Source organism: Lineus longissimus, chromosome 19, assembly GCF_910592395.1.
Source record: "Lineus longissimus chromosome 19, tnLinLong1.2, whole genome shotgun sequence".
In the NCBI taxonomy this organism is placed as follows: domain Eukaryota; kingdom Metazoa; phylum Nemertea; class Pilidiophora; order Heteronemertea; family Lineidae; genus Lineus; species Lineus longissimus.
In genome coordinates this window covers 5,487,026-5,510,063 of record NC_088326.1, presented here as the reverse complement: position 1 = coordinate 5,510,063, position 23,038 = coordinate 5,487,026, and the positions used below count along the sequence as shown (strand labels likewise).

The window sequence follows — 23,038 nt, the reverse complement described above, 5'->3', positions numbered from 1 at the left end:
AAACGCATTTTAAAATAGATGTTACGTCCTGTTAATGGGGCACGTCATCATCGCGTACATTTGGGAAAAACTCCCTAACGAGACCATTGACGCGGAACTCAGCGCGCAACTCGCACGTACGTTGACGCGAAGCAGGATGGATGTCATTTGTGATTTGGACTGTACATAATCACTTGCTGAACATTTGCATCAAGACCTCCAGCGCCATCTGACAGAACATTTGGAACTATGCAGTGAACTGGAACCATCATGAAATTCTCGCCTCGGTTTTGGTCTATATTTTAGCTCCACCCTCGCGGTTATGGTGAGGCAACCAATACCTCCAGTTCGGTATCAATTCCCTTAAGGAAACCTCCAGCTACAAGTCTGAATTAAAAGAGATGCGACCCAAAAGTAAATTAGCAAAGCAAAATTGTCGATCATTTATTTCCTAATTGCATCCCGTGTCTTATTCCTGCGACTACGTCTCGAGCCCGCCTACGCCATCTCCATGGTCTCCAGTAGGCGTGGACCGGTAAGGAGGCGAAGAAAAGGTCAAAGTGTGACTTAGTTTACGCGACTGATATGGCAACAGATCTCAAGAAGAGTGCTCAGATATCCACGCCCCGGTGCATAGGGTAATGCATTTGAGCTGGATCTCATTTCTTGAAATCCTTTTTAATTAGTACTTGATGAAATTGGTGGTACTTCTGTAGGCTTGTCAGCATTTGAGGAAAACGTTATTGATTTTAGGAAATATCTGGCATTTTGTCTATGAGGTGACCGGATATTCATCGGTAGGAATTGATTATTGTTGTTGTCACTAAAATCGAAACTGACCCATTTCCGAAAATGACGAAAATGCTCATGACCTTTGTCCATAAGTAATGTCCTTTTGAGTGGTACGTATACAAATATGGCTCAATTCATAATGTAATCTGGATGAGGGTCTTTCCGAGAACTAAACTATTTCAGTTAATAGGCTCAGGTGAATAAAATGAAATAACTTCCCAGTCTGCTCGCGAATGGCTTTATGTTGAATGCTACACACTATAGATAAATTAATAACAACCTGAAGAATCAATCCAAAATAACCGGTAGACCTACATGGTAAACATATATGTGCACAAACATAATGATTAGAAAGTTGATGGTAGGCTATCGCCAACACGTATACCCTCTTCTATATCAATAATAGAAGGTAAGAACACCAATCACTTTTCAACTGATCGAGGCGTCTACTATCTTCGGAAACGCTGTCAAACATGTCAAAAGCCCAATGTCCAATTCGATTGATCGATAACGTCCAAATCTGCGAACCATGATTATCTCAAGCTCTCTTCTTCACCTTCGTCAGAACTGGCGAACTCAGGCTGAACTCATCAACCATTTCCTGTCACCTTAGCCTGTTCTGTAGTGACATTGTCAAATGAATTATGTCCTACTCGAGATGTTACCGCGTGGGTGAGTTCCTAATTCGCGGTATCGAGAAAAGGCAGGTATCTTTCCTCGTTGTTCGCGGTGATTGAGCATGGTCTGACTAGGAGAGTAATGAACGAGACAACGGTGTTGACGTCGGGTGGGTATGACAGTGAAATAGCTGTCTAAAATCGTCTACTAAGCCTACATGTTCCCGGACAGGCTTCGACGAGAACTGATCATCCTCTACGAATTGCACAAATACGACGAATTCGCCTTTGTCCGGGACGTGGAACCTCACCTTCAACTTTGACACAAATCGGTCATGGGAATTACTGTAGAAAGTCATTCAACAATATTTATCCATTGGCCTACAAGTATCGAAGCCTAAAGCGGAATTTATTCAAGATAATTTATATGTATTCAAGATATTTTATATATATTCAAGATAATTTATATATATTCAATATATTTTATTTACATCCAACATAAATTGTTTTTTACTAAGAATTACCAGAATATTTTGCATCAAAAAATAAATATATATACAAAAAGAAAGTTATTCTTGAAGCAAGATTTGAAAGGTCTTGCATATAAATTCAACATCTTGAACATAATTTATTCAAGTTTGAAAATATTTATGCAAGATTCACGTGACCATTCAAGACTCACGTGACCACACAAATTGATGACGAATTGACAATAGCTCAATGGACCACTCTAAACATCGAGGGGCTACTGCAGACGGCGAGGTTGATGGACGGACGTTGTCCCTCAAAAGCCATTCGACGACCCTATATTGAAAAATTAATCCGAGTTGTCACCACATGACGATTGTGACGAGGTCGCGCAGGTGGCAGAGTGAATTGGCTGAATTAGTCCTCCTCAAAATAATCTTACATTTCGATATTTGTGCGGTTTCTTAACTTTATAAGTTATCTTTATTAGTTCGATTAAGTTCATAACATATGTTTGTAGCCGATTCTATTGTTTATATTTAGCGCCAATGACGTCATCGATTTGTGTGGTCACGTGAATCTTGAATGGTCACGTGAATCTTGCATGAATAATTTCATACTTGAATAGATTATATTCAAGATGTTGAATTTGCAATATGCAAGACCTTTTTAATTTTGCTTCAAGAATAACTTTTTTTTGTATGTATTTTTTGATGCAAAATATTTTGTTATTTCTAAGGAAGAAACATTTTATGTTGGATGCAAATAAAATATCTTGAATGAAAATAAAATATTTTGAACACATTTTTTATTTTAAATATAGATAATTATATCTTGAATCAAAAAAAAATATTTTGAATAAAAAACATCTCTTGAATATATATGAAATATCTTGAATATATATAAATTATCTTGAATAAAGTCCGCTTTAGCATTCCATATACAAGTATCATTGTCGGGCTGGATCGTCCAGGATCTCGCAAGGCTTCGAATTAAACCACGGATCAGCTGCACGGAACCAATTTGATGTATAGTATCGGTCGGATGAAGATGGCTTGTAAAGACATTTTCTGTGCTGAATGTGTGCAGCAGCCTATTCATATACTATAGCCATATATTTTCATAGAGTCAAAATATGACTTTTCATAATCCGTTGCTTATACACCACTTATTGTGAGGTTTCATTTGCAATGGAAATTTTGCAGGGCCAATGCATTTTTGCATACCTTGGGAAATTTCAAACACTATTTTAACAGAAGGGCCTGTGATTTGACCAGATTTGACGTAGATCACCGAAAAAGACACATTTCTATTAGAAAGTTAATATTGAAAAAAAACCGGCGGTATTCCCTAAGAGTAGCCCTATAACATAGCCATGTTGACATATTGGGTAAGCTGAGCGTCAACTCGGACTTTAGTAGCTTTGTAAACAATATTGTGTAATGTTAGTAGGTGGTTCAGAGGAAATCTACGCTATCGTAGAGATTCACCCTCTCTGTCACATGGAGGGTTCACGGACCGACCAAAAATCGAACCCGGGACCACAGTGTAGTGACTAGTGTGCTGATGTTTCCATCGCGCAAGTCCGATAGTCGTGTGAATGAGAGATAATCAGCAGTTTTGTTTAACACGTCCTGGAGTAGCCATTCCGAGGAAATCAGGGGTTAATGTTCGCTTCTCCGGCCTTGCACACAAACCCCTGTGACATCGCCCTATTAACCCCTGATTTCGTCAGGATGGGAGTAGCTAACTGGCATGAATATTGGTAAAAAAGTTAATAGTTTTGACATGTCTGATTGTTTCTATGACACTGCACGTGTCTTGTCTGCCATGTTCACTTCATTACCTTTAGCAATCAGACAATACGCTAAGGCACAACTTTCCCTACCCACTCTCATCAATGGTAATTCCATGATTTCCGCTACATAACGGTAACGTGACGGATTGAGAAATTCACACGCACACAGAAAAATGACGGGGCTATAAGGTGACATAGAAGTGAGAAGATCGGAAGGTGAACTTGCCACCAGCGACAATGTTTCTGAATAAAACATGGTAGGTTTGTATGTATAAGGAGATTCAATGAAACAGGTAAGCTAACTCTTGATAAAAGGTCACTAACGGACAATAAACCAAGTGTGAAAGTCCATGTCTGTTTCAAGTCAAGCAGAAAGTGTGGTGTCACGAAAATGTCCAGCGAAGATGTCAAACCATGTGTATTTGGATCAACGACATGATAATATCCAACATCAGCCACATGTATATGCAGTTTGCATTTCTGTGATGTTTACGTGTAGCCGTTTGACGCGTTTTGTCTTAGGCCAACACCAGGGTCCAGTTGTTAGAAGGCATGTTAGCTCATAACCTCATGCTGACATGTTGTTACATGTGCATTGATGTACATGGTGGTGGTGGTGGTGCGCGGGTGCGTGTGTTGGGGGCGGGGGGGGGGGGGGGGAGACTAGGCCATTGGCGACCGATCACAATTTTGGTTCATGATCAACAATGACATTGTAAATGTAAAGGCCCTGACGATATTTCTTATATAAACTTACCAATTGGAGCGTTACCAACACCTGAAACCAGAGAGTTTCTGTCCAAAGCAACCACACCGCCGTGAATCGGGGGTTAAAAATTACATGCTTAATTCTTCGTGTTGCAGAGATGTCAGATTAAGTGTTGATAAATACACATGCAACTCTGAGCTGACCTCTACCGCACGCCAAGACGACGTTAAACACTCAGCTACTCATGTTAAACATCACCGTGATATGAAACATATTAGGCTGGTCTCACAACCCTTACCAAGAGCTATCACCTATGAAGGACGAAGTACTAATAGAAGTGTATAGCAGAACTTTGACGACGGTTTTTAACGAGTCACCTAGCCCTGCATGATCCCACGTATTTGAAAGCCGATTGACGCGTGTCGCACGAATGTATTCGCGCATGACTTGATGACACAACAGGATTGCGGAACCTGCCCGATATCGCGCACACTGGTAAGGACTCCACAACTCTTCCATGTACCTAATGCCGCTAGGCAAATTCCAATCAGAGCAACTACGTTTGCTAATAGCCAAGGTTTGAGAACACTGGACACATGAAATCTACTGGGACAGTTAATTATTATCGACACGAAGAATGTGAACCATGGAGGAATGTTGACTAGCATTGGGTTGTAGTAACAAATACCGGGGCACGGTGTTGTTACGAGCTAAGAATTATGCCGGGGAGGGGTCAGGGCTAAGTAACTGCGCTAGGTCATCACCATGGATGAGAGTTTTCGTTTTCACTCGAATGTGAAGGTTATAGATGGTGGCCTTTAACAAGGATTGTTTACAACATGTAACCATCAGTCTTGCACAAATGACCACATTCATGTATATCTTCTGGCTTAAATAATGCATCGGTTTGGAAATGTACGTTATGTTTTCCAGTTAAAACAAGGTTTTAAAAAGCACACTTTCCGTTAAAGATGTGAATAATACAAAATGTAGGATATTCGTAATATTTTAGTTGTAACATTGTTTTCTAACGATTAGTGCAAACAATGCATCTACTTAAAAGTTTCACATGCTTGTTCCTGACGGCTTTTATTTTAGAATTCTACTTTCTCGCTCTATCATTTACAAAATACTATCAATGTGATTGTAAAAGTTTCACATGTTTGTTCCTGACGGCTTTTATTTTAGAATTCTACTTTCTCGCTCTATCATTTACAAAATACTATCAATGTGATAGTAAAAGTTGCAGATGCTTGTTCCTGACGGCCTTTTTTTTAGAATTCTACTTTCTCGCTCTATCATTTACAAAATACTATCAATGTGATAGTAAAAGTTTCACATGATTGTTCCTGACGGCTTTTATTTTAGAATTCTACTTTCTCGCTCTATCATTTACAAAATACTATCAATGTGACTTGTGAAAGGCTCAAGTATAGCTCTTTCCACTAATAATAATAGTAACAATGTTGTGTTGTTATAATAGCGCATTTCCATGGTTTCTCACATTGCTCAGTGTGCTTTTGGGACCATTTATTATCTTTCATATCCAAGGTATGCACTGGTTATCCACCACATCCGCACGTCGATTGCCGGCAGTGCTTTTAAATTCAAAGATTATTTCGGTACGAAACCTTTGCCTTAATTTCGAACAGAAGCTTGACGGAACACGGCATGAGAGAGTGGTTACAGTTGTAATCAATCAGTTGCTATCGCTTGTGAACAAGACTGAATGCGTGTTGGCTTGCTTTTTCAGTAAAAGTCTACATCACCTGACCGCAGAGAGGGCTAACGTATTGTGTTAAGTTGTCGAACTGCGGGTTCAAAGATACGATCAGGTAAATTGTGATAACGATGCTGTCCACAAGGGTAACGTATTTTGCCAATACCTTACCATCACTGTACCGTAGAACCTCTCTTAGCGGACACCTCTCTATTAAGACACCTTCTCTATTAAGACACTAGTTTTGGTCCCGAATTGGCTATTTCCATTCAATTTGACCTATCTAGTCAGCACACCTCTATATTAAGGACAGCACTTGTCTGTCCCAAGATTGTCCTTAATAGAGAGGTTCTACTGTATTAATGAGGATTGAAAACACAGACGTTACCTGTTCTGGCTCCGTTCTCCTCCCTTTTATATTTGGCTGATTATTGCAACTCTATCATCGCGACCCCCTAATCACACTCCTCAGGTGGTCCCAACTGGTCGTTGTGTACAGTGCATCCTAAATGCAATAACGAAAGTTGGCTGTGACCTTAGAATACGTATTTGGTCTGGGACCCACTGCCAGACTTCTATCTGGCAGATATGCCGCCCAAGATAGACCAAACAATTGTGCCACAGTCTGTGAGAATGACCCTTAATTAGAACCAAAGGAGGCTAAGGTCGTCTAGCAAACTCAATCAAAAGGGGATGTCACACTACCAGCGTTTTAGCCTACGTTTTACCTTTTCAACGCCCGATAAATTGTACCTTCTCATTTCTAAAAGTCTGGCGCAGATCAGTAGCTAGATTCGACCTGCTGCATGTTACAATAGGGTTCCATTCCGAAAAGTCTGGCGCAAATCAGTTAGCTACATTTGGCCTGATGACCAGTGGACAATTAATGAGACCCGCAATAGGGTTCCATTCAGAAACTTGCGTCTGACTTGATGATGCATTATTTGATTGCTATGATACCGACCAAGGCGCGGGAAGGGCATGGTATTGCTCATAGGAAATTATTTTTACTGCATTTGCGGTGCTGAAAGTTCCTGGTTAACCTGCAGCCGTTAAACTCATAAAGGTGATCGAGCTGGACGGTGACCAAATATACCATATCTGCGCCATACCTTTTCTCAAAGATAGTGCTAGCTCAGAGTTACTACCAGCTATCTGTTGGCCCAAAGCTGCAACTGACAACAGCCACATTGATTAGGCCATCATCCCAAGGGTATTTGAGGGACCAGACTGGCGCTCATCTAAATGCGTATCAGCTGAAAACCAATTTGTTAAAATTCTCCTTGCGAACGACAGCCATTTAGTAAACAGTGTGGTACCAATTGGCTGACGTACATCATGACCAGTACGTAGAGATACAAAACTGGGTTGGCCAGTTTCTGATGACATTGTCTCTCGGACCCAGCATACTGCAAGGATAAACTGCCCTGGCTATAATTACGTCTCTTCCTCCTACTGTCTTATCGTACTCGCACGTATTGTTTACACAATAAAATGCCTAACAACATTATTGCCCACGTCTGAAGATTTCCAAAGGAGTGATTATATAGCTGTCGTCACATATGTCTTACTTGGGGGGAATCTGGCAGACATGCGTGAGTTCATCCTGACAATACACAGGCAGATCATTTGGCACACACTACAACAACTGCATGAAACCCAAGGGACTTGTCTAGACCAACAACTACTAATGAGCCAAGTCAATACAGATGCCGTTCCCTGGAAACATTTCAAAATTGATGAGGCTCGACCAACCAAATGTCTCGAGATCTCGTAGGGAGGCGCGTGTGGTCTTACCAGGCGGAGTGCCGTAGCATAAACTGACGTGCACATGTGATACCAAAAAAATTCTGGAAATCCTGTTCCAACTTCCATTGACTGCGGCGCTGTAATTCATATCCTCGTAGGAGTATTCAGCAACCAATTACAAAGCGGCATAGACTTCGTTGTACTCGACGCGAAAAAGATAATCGCAAAGGGAAATGTTACACGGGTGTCATGTGATTGGATGTTTATAAATTAATTATTAGTCGGAACTCGAATTTCGAATTTAAATTCGATCCAGCTGATTACCAAGCTCAGACAGACGAGACATTTGTGCAATTGATTGAGAATGACCCTTGTCGGGACAAGGACGTGGGCTGAGGTCAGGGTTACTGCTTTTCTCGCGTACACAGCACAGGGACAACATTTTGCACGGATGGCCAGCAATGACCACTCTGCCGTCTCTTATTTCCAAGCTGGCCGCTTTGCTATAAGGGCGAAATCATAACGTATCCGAGTACTTATGGTAACGAAAGCCGTCAGTTCGGCAACATAACCTCGAACATCGTTTTCATCAAGAACTAATTCATGAAACAAACTTGAAAAGAATTTTACCAAATTACCATAATAAGAACCGTTAAGTGCGGAAATGGCACGTAGTAGCGTAATGGGAAAACACTGATACCCACGAGACCTCTGCCTGCCAAATCATCGTTTAGGGAAATTAATGTACCGTCATTCCTATGAACACACTCACCCAATCTAGAAGTTTTATATAGGACGAATTTAGAAGAATCTCATCGAGAAGATCAGTCCGCATAATCCTCAAATGGTACGTGTTGACGTTTAATGATATAGGTCGGACAGGTGGCAGAGCGAGTTGGCATCTATTCTGCCAGGAGAAATCATGCAATTCGATTATTGCTGGATTTTTCTCAAAAGTCTTATTGATTTGAATAAGCATGTGGATGATTTAAAATAGTGAGCCTCGAAAATTATTTTTGTTAAAGAATCCAGTCAAAATAAATTGTTTTTGTGCCACTGAGGTGGCGGTTTTCATGGAAATCTCATCCCAACTGTTGTCGTTTTAGGATAATCAGAGGCAAACCTTTTAGGAACACACATGATTCCGCTGATGATTCACTTCGATATGTTGGAGATAATTGCACATTTAGATGACCCATTCCTAACGCTGTATTTCGTTTGCGAACCACCTTGAATGCCTCCAGGGGTATGCGGCAGGTTGATTGTTTGTCATGTTTCTTAAACAATGCCTATCATTATGCCTGCTATATTTAGAGTTCAAACATATCGAAAATAAATAGCATTACTATATCGATTTTTGACTTATTTTTTATTGGCTAAATGCATATTCATACATTAGATACAACGTATCGCGATTACGCCCTGATTTAGTTACGGGTCTTCGACATTGATCTGATTACGTATAATCTTGTATACGTGTAACGGATAATTTTAACGTACTTACTATACGCTAACCTGGTAATAACAAATAAAGTCTGTTTAATAAAGTCACACCTAATGATATAAAGCGTCAGTTGGATATTGGGTGCCTGGCGAGACGGCAGCTTGTGTCCTTTATTTAACTCAAGTTATGTTTATTTAATTGTATTTTTTAAGTAAATGGTGCCAATCAATCGGCCGCTTTGGTAGTGAGGAACTAACAGGCGTCTGACCTTAGTTCGACCATCCGTTCACGAGTTGGACGCCCCAACCACTAACCTTATGATTCGGGATCGATAGGATGGGTCTGTCGGAATGATGTGACCTCCAGACTTGATTCCAACAATGCCTTGCTTTTTGGGCTGCCGGCCAAGACACTTGCGCCTCTTCAGCGGGTGCAAAACAGGGCTGCGAGGCTTATCAAGAGGGGGCAGCGCCTTGAGCACGATTTGTTCGGTGGAAAGGCGCCCCACACAAATTTCATAATGTAATGTTATGATGTATTTCAAAGCTACTGCTCGATCATCACTTGTGACAAGACATATACTATTCTCCCCAGTGCGTTGGGTTTTTTTCCACTGACCTTTACCGTAAAAGACCAGGACTCCAGGGCCATCTGACTAACTTATTTTTCCTCGTCCGGCCAGATATCTGAGATTTCGATATCGCATCACTGTTGAGGAAACACAATTATTCTTGCTGTAAATCGCGCTCCTCGTTAAAAAAAATAAGTGCCGCTTCGAAGTGCAATATATAGATCAAAATGGTGCTTAAGCTTATCAAGGACTGTCTTGGAGCACTTTCAACTGCCTTTTGTCTCTGGAAAATTTGGGAGCTCTAGAGTTTAGAACCACCGTCCAGCATCACCCGTCAAGCTCTGACCTGGAACCCACAGGGGAAGAGAAAAAGGAGACGACCGAGGAACGGCATGCGACTGTAACTCGAGAGTGACATGAAGATCATTGAGGAGGACCGCCAGGGAAAGAAGTCGGTGGGTTATGATGTTTATTTTCTCAAGAGATTTTTTTCACATTTCGGTAACCATGGTTACAAAGTATATTGTACAATTATTTTCGTGCGAATTGGCTGGCGTAGCGCATTGATTTTACATGTCAGTTTTCGCTCTGTACCGTCCCCGCCTGTCATCAAGAACTCCCAAAATCGTCAGAAGGGCTCAAATATACAAAAAAGCAACAAAAAAAAAATTCTTTATATATTTGCAAATCTCTAACCTGGAAATTGTGTTGGGTCCCAAAATTTGATTCAAGAAAAACTAAACCTTGAAAAAATCTGCCTAATACATGTAGTTTTCGCACAACGAACCAAAAGGACGTGGGAATTTACTTCCGAACAAGCGTATACTTAGTACATTGAATACTTGACTTGCCAAACTCAGCTCGACGCCGTACCAGCGGAAATCAACAAAAGATGACGCTGGTACGCATGTGCAGCAAGAAAACCGGTGAAAAAAATGTCGAGTTCTTCTATCTTTGTCCGCGAGTGGCGCTGCAGTTCGGCGTCGAGCTGAGTTTGGCAAGTCAGTCAAGTATTGGATTTCATAAGGAGTCTGCTACTTTGCACGGCAATAAAAAGCGTGGCGACTGCTGATACTGGACCTCCAAGCTAAGGAAAAGAAATGCTGGATTGGTCTTCTCGATTCACTCCCAGGAATATCAAGTCTAAATAAAACACTCCGAGCTAAACAAAGATTGTTCCCGCCTAAAAAGCCGGGTGCTTCATTAAGATTAAAATGATTTCGTGTGAGTATGCATAAGAGATAAGACGGTATTTTATTTTCACCGCGTACCTCACTGCAACTGGATGCATCTAGCACAATACACACGCAAGATGAACCTCATCGATCGAGACGCTGTCAGGATACAATTTATGAGTTGGGAAAGATTGATGCTACTCCATATATCCAATGATCATTCTGTGTAATGCGATTATTCAGTCCCGAGGGCCAAGCAACGAGGATCAGGAACTGCTGGGGCGACGGTACTGACGTCATTGAATGTCCTCCTGCGTCTTAGGTTCATATATCGCATCTTGGAGATACATGTACCAAAGGTTACATTAACCTCGCCCTTCTGACTATTCTAAATTGCGTGAATACATTTATAAGAAAATAGCTAGTGGGCACTACAAATAAAAGACATGTTTCCTACAGCCTTGCTTTATTTACTATTTGAAGTGTGAATGGGTCGAGAATTGAAGAAAATCTGTGCTGCTGAAGATTGCAACTGTGAATCAATTATGTCAAGTACATAATGTAAACATTCGTTTTAAGAAGTGTTCTGGTTGGCCAAGTTTGTCAGGTACACTACACTAGTGTGGGGTCAAGACATATTGGGACGAAATTGATGGCACTTGCATATTCATTGAACGTTTCTTCCTGCCTGGTGCCGAGTCACCTTGGTCAAAAGAAGCAATGGAGGGTTAGGTGACTTGCTCAAGGACACAAATAAAACAGCACAGACACTTCGGGAACCAATGATTCATCTCAGTTCCGTATGAACAGAAGCACATTTAAATTGACATCTCGTATTTATTCGTGGGCTTCAAATAATTGAGGAACCGTGACTTCCCGATACCAAGCAGCCCCATAGACACACCACGGACCAAACAGCTGGGAGAAAGCTTTCGAATAACCTTGTTTACACAGACGCTGTGGCGTCGTCAGTTGTGAAAATAATACTTAGTGTTGGCTGGATGAATGCCGAATATTGACGAAAGTTGGTAACATTCTTAAAGACTTTCACGGCGGAGAGCATACGTGTAGTATTAGTTATCATTTAAGGAAAGACCGCTGCAAATGTATCGTTACTATGACAAATTTCTTCTCTGATTAAATATTCTAGTGCTGCACACTCACTGCTTTCTGCCTTAAACGCTTTTACCCCCTAATATAATTATGCTTGTGATTGTATAGGATTGTGGTCCCTTGGGTCATTCGCATTGCATGATGTACGTTGGATATGACATGCATGCAGCGATGTCAGAATGTATCATTTCCCTATGGTATTCCCGCGCAATTCGGTGTGCGATGCGAATACACAAAACGAACAATGCGATTGAGAATATTGCAAATAATAATAAATTGCTTATAATGGCTACATAATTAGATGGGTGACCAACAGAATTCCCACCAAAATTTGTATATCTTTGGGGTCGAGCATGAGCACCACCATTTTGGATGGAACTTGGAAATTGTAAAGCAATTAGGACTCCTTTCAGACGAGGTGAATGCCAAATCAAGGGTGGAAGACAATTGTGTGTTTTCCTGGTAACATACTCCCATCCCTGATATTAGCATTCCCTTCATTTTGAAGGAGTTCTATTAAAATTTGCTTTAGGATTTCAAGTTTCGGTCTAGATGGTGACGCCCATGGTTAACCCTCAGATGGCACAAACGTACAATGTTTAGCTGAATAACATATCTTGAAATGGGTTGCAAAATTGTTGAATTGAATGAAGAACAGCTATATTGTTTGATAGGAGCCTGTTAGTTGTGTGTTCAAAAAGAAACCGCATACAATATCAATGACGCGTAAGAAGGGTCGAATTTGAGTGCTTTAGAATACTAGGCAAGTATTATAATTCAGGAAGTGACCTTTTGGGCTTCATGGCATAAGTAAAGTGTTCTCTTCTTGCCTCGAGCTTTCAGGTGCGAGAGCATTCCTTCCGAGAAAGTGCATTTAATTGCGGCAGTAGTTTATGTTGGGTTCTGCATCTGGTGCGGAGAGGTGGGCATGTAAACATGGAGCGCCACAACCACAAACAAGACAAGTCCATTCCGACAGTATTCCTCAATGCACAAGCTCCTATTGCAAATATACACTCATGTAGGAGATAATGAACAATTACACCAGATTTACCTGAATACACCGAGAAAAAAATATGCTTCAAGCTTATTAACACAATCATTTTTTGCCGATTTTTTATGATAAATACAGGTCTGCGATGGGCCATGTCGAAAACTATGTCACCAAGTCTGAATTAAGGACGTGTGTATTGCCTTTTACAGTGTTATCTTTCGTATTCAGTATGCAAAACTGGCAGACTAAAATTTGATTTTTCTAACATTTGAAACATTATCGCGTTGATGGCTAATATCATTTGCTAGTTGGTCAAAACCGTACCAACCATGACTTCTTATCGGCTGGTCTTATGATGTTTGTGTTAAAATCACACTGCATCTCTATTCTTGTGATTACCACGGTATGGAATGAGGACAGTACGAGAATTGAAAATCGCAAGTCCAGGTAAAACCTTAGGAACGAAAGTATCAAATTTACCATTAGCAATGCTTCTGTAACCAACACTAGTCATTAGCCTCAGCTATATGATCATTCATATGTTGGCAGATGAACCTTTTCTTCAGGTAAACTATGGAAAACAGTGCAGGAGTATAAACAAGGACAGCGGTTGTTTACAAGGTTCGCCAAACAATGCGATTCCTTGAGCTTATCGAGGATGTGGCGAATCGGTTAGTTATGCCTGGTTCTACACGTCATGAGGTAGGAAGAATGTTCGATATTCCTCTGGCCATGTTGGATACCAATTTCCAGTCTGGCTCAGGGCGAAACATCACCAGAAAGGTCGAGAAGGATGATATACATGTATTCACACAACTGACGAGGAGTTGGGACAACCATAAATCAGTTACTTCTGTAGGTCTGATGGCTGTTTCGCTATCATATGAATCATCAGGCCCTAGCTGCTGATAAGCGATGTCTTAGTCTAAAATGACCCCGAACTGTTTGCGATGATATCAACTTACATCTAGTCTAAGACACCAATTATGTTGGTCAGTTGTTAGACCAGGGTAAAAGTTATTTACTGAACGAAAGTCCCGTTTGGTTGAAGTTAAATAACTAAAGTATTTCTGGTGTGAATGTTCCATACTCTTCGGGCAACTCTCATATCGGCGATGCCAGCATAACAAAGGGCTAGGCAAAGTTTGGCGTGGGGCCTGACAGATTGCTCTCTCGATATGTTGGAAAGATTACTCCAAGATGATCACATGACCGAATGTGTCAAGTTTAGCAGTGTGCATATTATTGTCCAAGCACTATACACAAACTGATAAGGGGACGATTTTCAAAAGGAATCTAATGCTATAACCACCCCAAGAGCCACACGCAGAATATATTTATATGACGCGTTGGTTATTGTCCAGACAAGATATCCAATATAGCTCATATGCATGCAGCTGATATGTTAATAATGATAGCACCAAGTGTCAAATTAACCTCTATCCCTAGACAACCTAACCTTATAAGCCGCAAAAAATTAGACGAATCGCTATGAATCCGAATCTAGGTTCCAGAATTTAAAAAAATGAATACAAATGTTCCGATGCATACAGGCATAATACCCGGTCATGATACGCATACGCACACAAAACCGACTTCTTAGTTGCTAACCCTCCATCACAAGATACTCTGTTGTTATAATCGATTTAATGTTAACTTCGATGACAGATTCCGCGAAAGCCAAGTTGCCGGAGGTGCATAGTTTTAATTGCGAATCACAATCTCGGCAATTCATTCATTGTCACATCCACTGCGCGCCCCAGGCTCTATGAACAGACCTTTCCACGTGTGTTATGTTTATGAATGATTGATTGATCGTATCTAATCAATACTATCGACCTATTGATTTAACCCGAGGTGTACAGCCACATGAACACCACGCGCAGACAACACCGATCAATTCAGATTGTCGACGAAAGTGATATATGCTTGAAGTTAAAACTAAACTGACCTATCCGCTTTTCGTAATCTCAAGTCAATAATTGAAATGGCTGACTCAACTTTCGACACATGGCCTGGATGGAGCGGTGCGATTCGACATAATCATGACTATTGGTATGCAGTTCATACTGAAGTAAGCAACAATCATTTTTTGCCGAATTCAAAAAACAAATGCATTGAATGAAACTGAATGAAATTGACAAGCCAAAGGCATGGCCTTGGGGAGTTTATCAACGCAAATCGACTTTTTCTTCTTACGACAACTGCTACCTTAAGTGCTATATGCAGCTCATGTTCGCTACTGAAAATGTATAGTGGGTTTTAAAAAGAGAGGTCTACACCGGAACACAAATCTTCATGTAATATTTGTGGAAGAGGCACTTGGCAGAAGTGTAGTCTCCTACACCTCTCAGAACTAAAAGACTCAAACTAACTAATTGACGTGCTTTTTTGTGGAATGAGCTTTGAAATAAACAAATATATATATTTATCAAATATTGAATTCTGCTCAGAAAAATATTGTTGAGTGTTGATCTGTTTTGGTTATATCATCGCAAGTTAATTATTAGGTTGACGATTGCCAAAACAAGCCAAAGTGGTTTTGATTGGCGAATATACCCACACAAAATAACACGCGATTATAGAATATGTTGATTGGTCAATTAACACTTATTGACAAGATTCAAAGACAAAATTAGAGGAGACAATCGGGTTAATTGTGTGGAAGACCCGCAAACGCAGTGTGATAAAAAAGCATACAATATTGATTACTGTAAAAGTTGATTACGGGATGAATACAATTGACGAGACGTTTATTCGGGTGCAAGTTAGATAATCAATTTCCCCGAAAATGTATAAGGAAATCAAAATGCAGCATTTAGGTGAGAAATCTTTTTTTGAGCCAAAACAAAAAAAAACATGATTAATCATTTGAAACGCATTGACTTAGTTATACAACAAAGCATTTATAAATAGATGTTTAAACAAAATGTAATGATTTTCAGTAAATTAACAAGATTACATACATTGTATATGACGAGTTAACCTAAAACCAGGGTTCTTTTTGGAGATGCTCAGGAAATCTGTCTATCAATCGAACACTGGCGTTTTAATAATAAAACAAGATGTAGTTTCTGTTTCAGACGAGACAATCTCGTTTGGGTCCCGCGGCGAAATAAGTGCGCGAGATTCGGAAGCCAATACGACCTCGTTGACCTAACCGTTACTATACAGACTATAGGTCCGTGATAAAACTAACCGCGACATTTCCATGACGAACTGTCCACCTTGGTCACGGAATGACCCTGAGCTCGCGATGGCCTTGGCCGGTGGAATCGTTCAACCTCCGAGGCTTACATGTCCCCATCTATCTTTTGTTTGAAGATTTTCATTGCAACGACGATTTCGCCGTTTGTCGTGAGGTCATGGTGACTATCGGAGACTGATCGTAATCATGCCTACACATATCATAATTTGTGATAACTTTGCTGGTAGATACCAAAAGGGGATGATTTTTGGTAAATAAATGTACTGATATTGGATGTCGGCATCAGGGACCGATTTGTTCGCGCACATGCTGACATTGCTTCCTTGCTGACATGATGCAAACTAACGAGTCAAATCTACCAGCTGAATTCTCAAAATAGATTGACGAGACCCGCGTGCATTGTAAACTCGAGGCACAGTTTATGCAAATAGGTGCAGTGACGTCAAAAATAAGCCAATATCCAGGATGAATCAGGAACATTACGCGGTTTTTTAACTAATTCTTTTCTTATCGCGATATCTAGTCATGCATGGATAGGAGAACCCAGTGTTTTGCTTTGGTTGGTATATGACGGGACTTGATCCCGCGACTTTCGATGGTCCTTCAATCCGCGACGTTCGATGGTTTTCGTTTAAGAGGGTGTGCCATTTTTGTGTCTTTATTGACAACACAGCTATTCGATAAGAAACGATCATACGCAAACATCTCGCGTGTTTGATCGATTAATTAATTAACGTATTATCCCTAGTTACTGTCCACAAAGGTTGAGCTATTTTGATGATATTTTGGCCGCATCGAATTGTGGTTTTCCAGCCCAGTCATCTTCCGCCGTAACGCTGTGATGTCTGACAGTCGCCGGCCCATAAGTATTACGTTGCAAATTATGAAACAGTCTAATCAGTGTCCCCATGGAAACGTGTCCTGATCTAATCTTCAACGATTTTAGGTGACCAAAAACCTCATATTGCACGCATGTAGAGTCACGTTCCCCGGACACCTATTTCAAGAAACATTTCTACCCCAGTGTTGAATCTCTATCAAGCTACATAGGGCGAAACATAAAGTCTTAAACATGTTAAAGGTTAAAAAACTTTCCGGCCAACATAAGTATGCACCGCGTAGATTTTTTTCAGCAAAATAAAAAACGAAAATCTCCATAGAAGTTCTTCATTTCGCCGAAAAATCTCTATCTCTATATAAATATTTGGTCATCGTAATTTATGGTCACGGACCTGCAGAAGCCTCCAGACAGAAATCCGGCAGGACCCTTTCAATCTTCTCCATTTGGGTCATGGCGATTCCGCGCGTTTAAATGGAGCTGCGAAACATGCCCAGTGCTTTCTCATACATTATCCAAGATCTAGGCCACTTGGGTGCATCAAGACTGTACGTTCCAACTCAATATGTACACGGTTCCGAATAGAAGGTACCCAGGAATGATGAGGGTGAGTGATCGATTTTATAGATTTAACCACATCCAGGCCATTCTTAAAAGCGGACATTATGTTCAAGGATATTCTCTATGCCAGTATAAAGCTTCCAGGTTGTGACGTCACTGTACATTAAACATTGCTTATGGGAAAAAACACATCTATGTCAACTTAATCTTTTAATATCATGATATCATTTAGCCATGTCACAAACTTTCGGGTAACTGGATGGCCTCAAGGTTGGGGTTCACATGCAGCCAGCACTTTTGACAACCGGCGATCCACTTTGGTTACTTCACACCATTTATATGCAGATTTATTCCCTTCGTCACGCAGATACACTCTTTTCAAAAATTTATTTCAATGCAATTTTCGGCTTTTATGGTCGGTCCGAGATAGGACCATTGAACTAGTTTGCAATTGGCCACGACCACAGAATATCCGAACAGGCAGTGGCGGGAATGAAGGTCACGCACCTGTATTAAACCAATCAGCACGCGGTTGTCCACGAAAATAGTTCAGTTTGAGATTAATGCGTGGTCTCACCATTCGAGTTGAATGGTATTTTCCATTTAAGACATAATTTTTCTAAAATTGAGAATAAGGTGTGTTTAAAATGAAGAAAATGATGAAGTTTCAGTCCACTTGGCTCACTCATGTGGTTTTCAGGCTCCATTCAACCCGTCGTGGTGAAAAAGCTGACTCGCGGGTTAAAAGCCGTCAAAAATCACCCCCTAACCTCAGACCCCCAAACCCTGAAATGATCATGCATAACGTACAACGAAAATGTCATGGTTTGACAGGCTAGGATAGGTCTATTTGGCTTTGAAAGCATTCCTCCCGGATAACGTCTCGGAAAAGGTTATGAGCATGTAGAAAGTACCGTTTTAAATGGAAAAAGGCTTAAAACTTTATTACAGGTACGTGGCCTGAAGTGAATAACAATAAGAAAGCTGAACTGGCAGTCGGCACGCGATATTTTCAGTTTTTTGTTCCAAGTTTTCTCTTTTGGGATGGATGTATTTGAAAAAATTATTTTTGTACAATATAGCCATCTGTGCCTTCCAGATGCTAACGATCGCTTTTTTTAAACATTTGGGCGGAAATAGGCAATATTCAGATAATTGTAAATAGAGGATTTATAGGGCATCAATTTGTTTATACCAATTAAAGGGAATGGGTTTTTTAGAAACAACGAAAATGTCATGGTTTGACAGGCTAGGATAGGTCTATTTGGCTTTGAAAGCGTTCCTCCCGGATTACGTATCGGAGTAGTTATGAGCATGTAGAAAGTACCGTTTTAAAGGGAAAACGGTTCGCACCTGCACGTACCATGCCTCGATGTGAGAGTCCAGCTCTGCAACGGATATGTCCCATCGTTAAGTCTGCAGAATTGTTCAAAACTCTAATTATGACCTCTAATTAAAAGTTAATTAACTCTATTCAAAATTGATTTTCTGCGGAATGGGAAGATAAAAATTGGAACTAAAACATACATTGAAATAAATAGGTGCACTTTTGTGATTAATGAGTTGTAGATCTTTTTGTTGCCAGTGCACAATAGATGTATCTTAGGTGAACCCTAGCCTTAAATTAAGTTGTGTAATAATGAAATGGCAATCCGAGGGCAATGGCAGCCTATTCAAGCAAGGACGATGTCATCAAATACTTGTATAGACGTCTGGTCCTGCGCAGAAAGGCTGCATCAAGGCCAGAGTGCGATGAGTCTTCTCAAACTAAAACGTCCCCTCGGTCTTCTCTAATCTTTCAAGTCATGTGGTATAAGTACCTTTCGTTGACTGATGGTAAGTCGTTGCCTGGAGACATAGCCATTACCGCGGCCATTTACGGATGTCAAGACCATAACCCCATGCGTGAACAGCTGAGTGAATACCCTAAGTGATTTCTGGCCGGCTCTTCATCACTCTGGATACCGAAGATCCCTTCTCTGTGTATATTAGCGAACATTACACCAAAGGAATCGTTTGGCATGTACGATTGATAAAGTTCAACGATAAATTAGCTTCTATCTGGTAGGGAAGTATCAGTATTAGAGTTGTCCTCAGAAGAGAACAGTTCTGTAATTGAATCATCTCAGGTCTGGATAGTCTTGTCAACATGATATAAGCATAAGTCTGATTACATGTAACTATGGTGTAAGCCCGGTTGAATGTTCCTATTGCTTAAAGACTTACGCAATATAAATCTCAACATTACTGTCCTGTAGACAATTACAAATAAGTACCTGGCTTCAGCAAATTTGGATGCATGACAACTGCAAGATAGCATTTGTATACTTGCATGTCTATTTTCCTGATCCTCGAGTAAATACGAAATGAGTACCCCTTAGTGGCATGATTCAAGGCAAGAAGTCCTTGATGGTCATGGAGGAGGAGCCTTTGAACTGGTTTACGTGAGTATCTTCTGTACACGAAATAATTCAAACTACAAAATGTGCATGTAACGATTCCGCCTAAACTCACATTTTTTAAGCTTTTAAAACAACTGTTTTTCTGCCAACTCAAATAATGCACCACCGAGAGGATTTTCAAGAATATCAAAAACACCTTAAGGTTTTATGGCCCAGTGAAAAACCTCACTATTGTTCATTTCACTAGAAAGAACTCCAGTGGGTTCATATTTGTGTTGGCAGAAAAAAAATGTTTTTTCGAACCTCAAAACCTGTAGTTCTAAGAGAGTAGCAGTTCCAGCTTAATTCCCCGTCACCTACAACAAAGACACAACGCATCGGCCTGCCCATGGCAAACAAAATCGACCGTATATTGCGATTAGTAGCCATTGATCTCCAAACACCAGCTGATGAATGATGGAACAGCAGTGTGGTGGCAATGTGGCGGTTTGAACCAAATGTTGCAGAAATAGATTCTTCATGACAATAACTTTTTTAACATTCATATAAACATCCAATAACGAGACGAATGTAACATATACTGGCGAAGACAAATGACGGTGACGAAACCTAGGACGTACTTCACGATACACGTTACCACAAGAATGTCATACAGAAGACTTTACAATAGCAACATCGCTATGACGTTTACGAAGGCTGGACACCGTGAAGAGAATTCAGAAGCTTAGCACTCGTTGCGCTTCGGTCACGGGTATCATTTCAAGGACATCAACAAAATTACAACAGCGGACCGGGTAGGCGAAAGATAATGGATACGTTTCTCAAAAACTCCGCAATCCATGAGAAGTGTAGTGTAAGACAATGTATGCGTGTCACAGTAGCAACGACCAAGGATCGATCTGGAAGGGGTTTCGGTTCAAATGTTGCAGAGTGGTCATGGGTTAACAAAATTACCTGGGTGGTGTTTGTATTGAAATATATGTTTTTTAAATATTGTCTTGTTTCAGAGAATAGGTCTGATGGGTAATTTCGTCGGCTTTAACCTGAACGAAAGTCAGTTTTGAACAAGCATAAAATACTCAAAAATAGAATCAAAGGCAAGTAGTATTTGTTCGTTTCATATGTTATCGTGATTTATCTGACCTTTGGTTTGGGGTGCATGCAAGGAATTGAAGTCGTCAGTAAAAATGGCGCGCTTGGAAGATGTTGGGGGTCAATTTTAGTGAATTTAGGCTCGAACAGAATGAAGTATTGCTATTGTAAGCTACCTAGCCTAGAATTGATATACACTTTGTGCTTAGCGATGGTGATAGCGGTAGACTGGGTTATGACACTGAGAGCGTGGATCATGTTTGACACTGACCTGTGACGTACTGGTCGAAAACCGTACAGAATTCGTCTTATGCATGAGGTATCCTTCACCAGTGTCCTAGAATCAGAGAACGGGTGGTGGTAAATCCTATATTATTCCTGCCCTACTGGCTCAACATGAAGAGAACACGTAAAGACACAAATACAAGGTAACTAAGATCAACCTCACAGCACGTCGCGCTGACTAGCAACGCTGACTACACTCTGATCTGTTCTCAACCGCTCACCGGCAGCACATTGCCATAGAAAACAGCGCCAGCCTACACCATAACAGAACGATATCGAGTGGAGAATCGAACAAGAATCGAACACAAAAGCCGTTGGTTTTTGCATAGAAACTCATGATCGCACAGCCGGTGTTATGACGTTGGAATTGACACGACCTACCTGCATTTCTAAAGTAAAACTTAAAATTGGCTATCCACTATCCACTAGGGTATCCAGTTTGGAAGCTGGATATTGCTACATGTGGCTCTCCTGTGCACTACCAACGGTTTGTACTTCTCTACCTTCCTATATGCTCTGTCTTAGCTCAGTGGTGTAGCTAGTGAGAGTGTAGTACTTGCCGTTTTCATGGATACTGTTTGTGAAAGCAATAGAATAGCGTAAGTCTTATTGAGCTGCTTTCTCAATTCGCCGGCATGGTGCTGCGGAATCGGATTCCTTGCCTGCTTTCAGGCCCCGAGCGTAGGTAATGATCACGCAATGTGCTAGCAGCAACCTTCTTGGCTTATGCACAGGAGCAGTTGGTTCGTCGCCTTCAGGCCGGTGAATAGACGTAGAAAATGTCCACCGGGGAAAAAGCCTCCGGCGTATCGTATTCTGACGGATTATGGAATATGGTTTAAGAGGCCATGGCTGTTTAAAAGCTCATAATAGAATCATTTGTTCCCCGGACGTTCTATATTAGGACATAAACATTTAAAACATCTACACCAGTTTAATGAAAAAAATTGTCCTAAATTTCGGTAATTAGAGATTTTCGGAAAGTTCAAAATTCAAGCCCGTATTACGTATCCGTATCGTACATACTTATAGTGTTTTCACAGTAATTACCAAGTAAATGATATTTGATTCAGGAGTAACAAGAAAGAATCATTTTCATTTCACCCATCAACATTGTGCAGGATGTGAATATGTCATACGTAAAATCGATAGGGATACGTAACACAGGCGTGAATTTTGAACTTGCCAAAAGTATCTAATTTACCCGGACGTATTTTTGTATTTCCACTAAATTTGAGGGGCATAAGAAGTGCTTTACACCCCTCTAAAATCCGAGAAATAGTTGGACAAGTGTGTTCATAGTCATGGTTTCATGAATTTTTAGCCTGACCAGCCTTTGAGGATCATATCCAGACCCTTACTAATTTAGAAGAATTAGTATGACATTGTACTGGCGTGGCTGGATGGTTGATTTTTTTTCAAATCTAAAGTAAAATGTTAACATGATCATTACCCGTGCCCCTCCCCCTTTTCTAACATTGACAAAGGATCATTAACATCAACTGATTATCCTAACCAAATCT

At 40.6% G+C, this 23,038-nt stretch overlaps 1 protein-coding gene across 2 annotated transcripts in view; it reads right to left on the bottom strand.

The window, feature by feature from the left end:
* Window positions 1-21,680, bottom strand: part of LOC135503125 (calmodulin-beta-like) — an 82,875-nt gene extending 61,195 nt beyond the window's left edge. Inside the window, exon 1 of one of the 2 annotated variants that reach the window (XM_064796499.1) lies at window positions 21,502-21,680. Coding sequence is in view for 1 of the 2 variants with exons in the window: in XM_064796500.1 (XP_064652570.1) it covers window positions 21,502-21,546 (45 nt within the window). In the remaining variant the exon portion in view is untranslated. The remainder of the gene's footprint in view (window positions 1-21,501) is intronic. The other variant, XM_064796500.1, reaches the window with a different exon arrangement.
* Window positions 21,681-23,038: the final 1,358 nt, after the last annotated feature.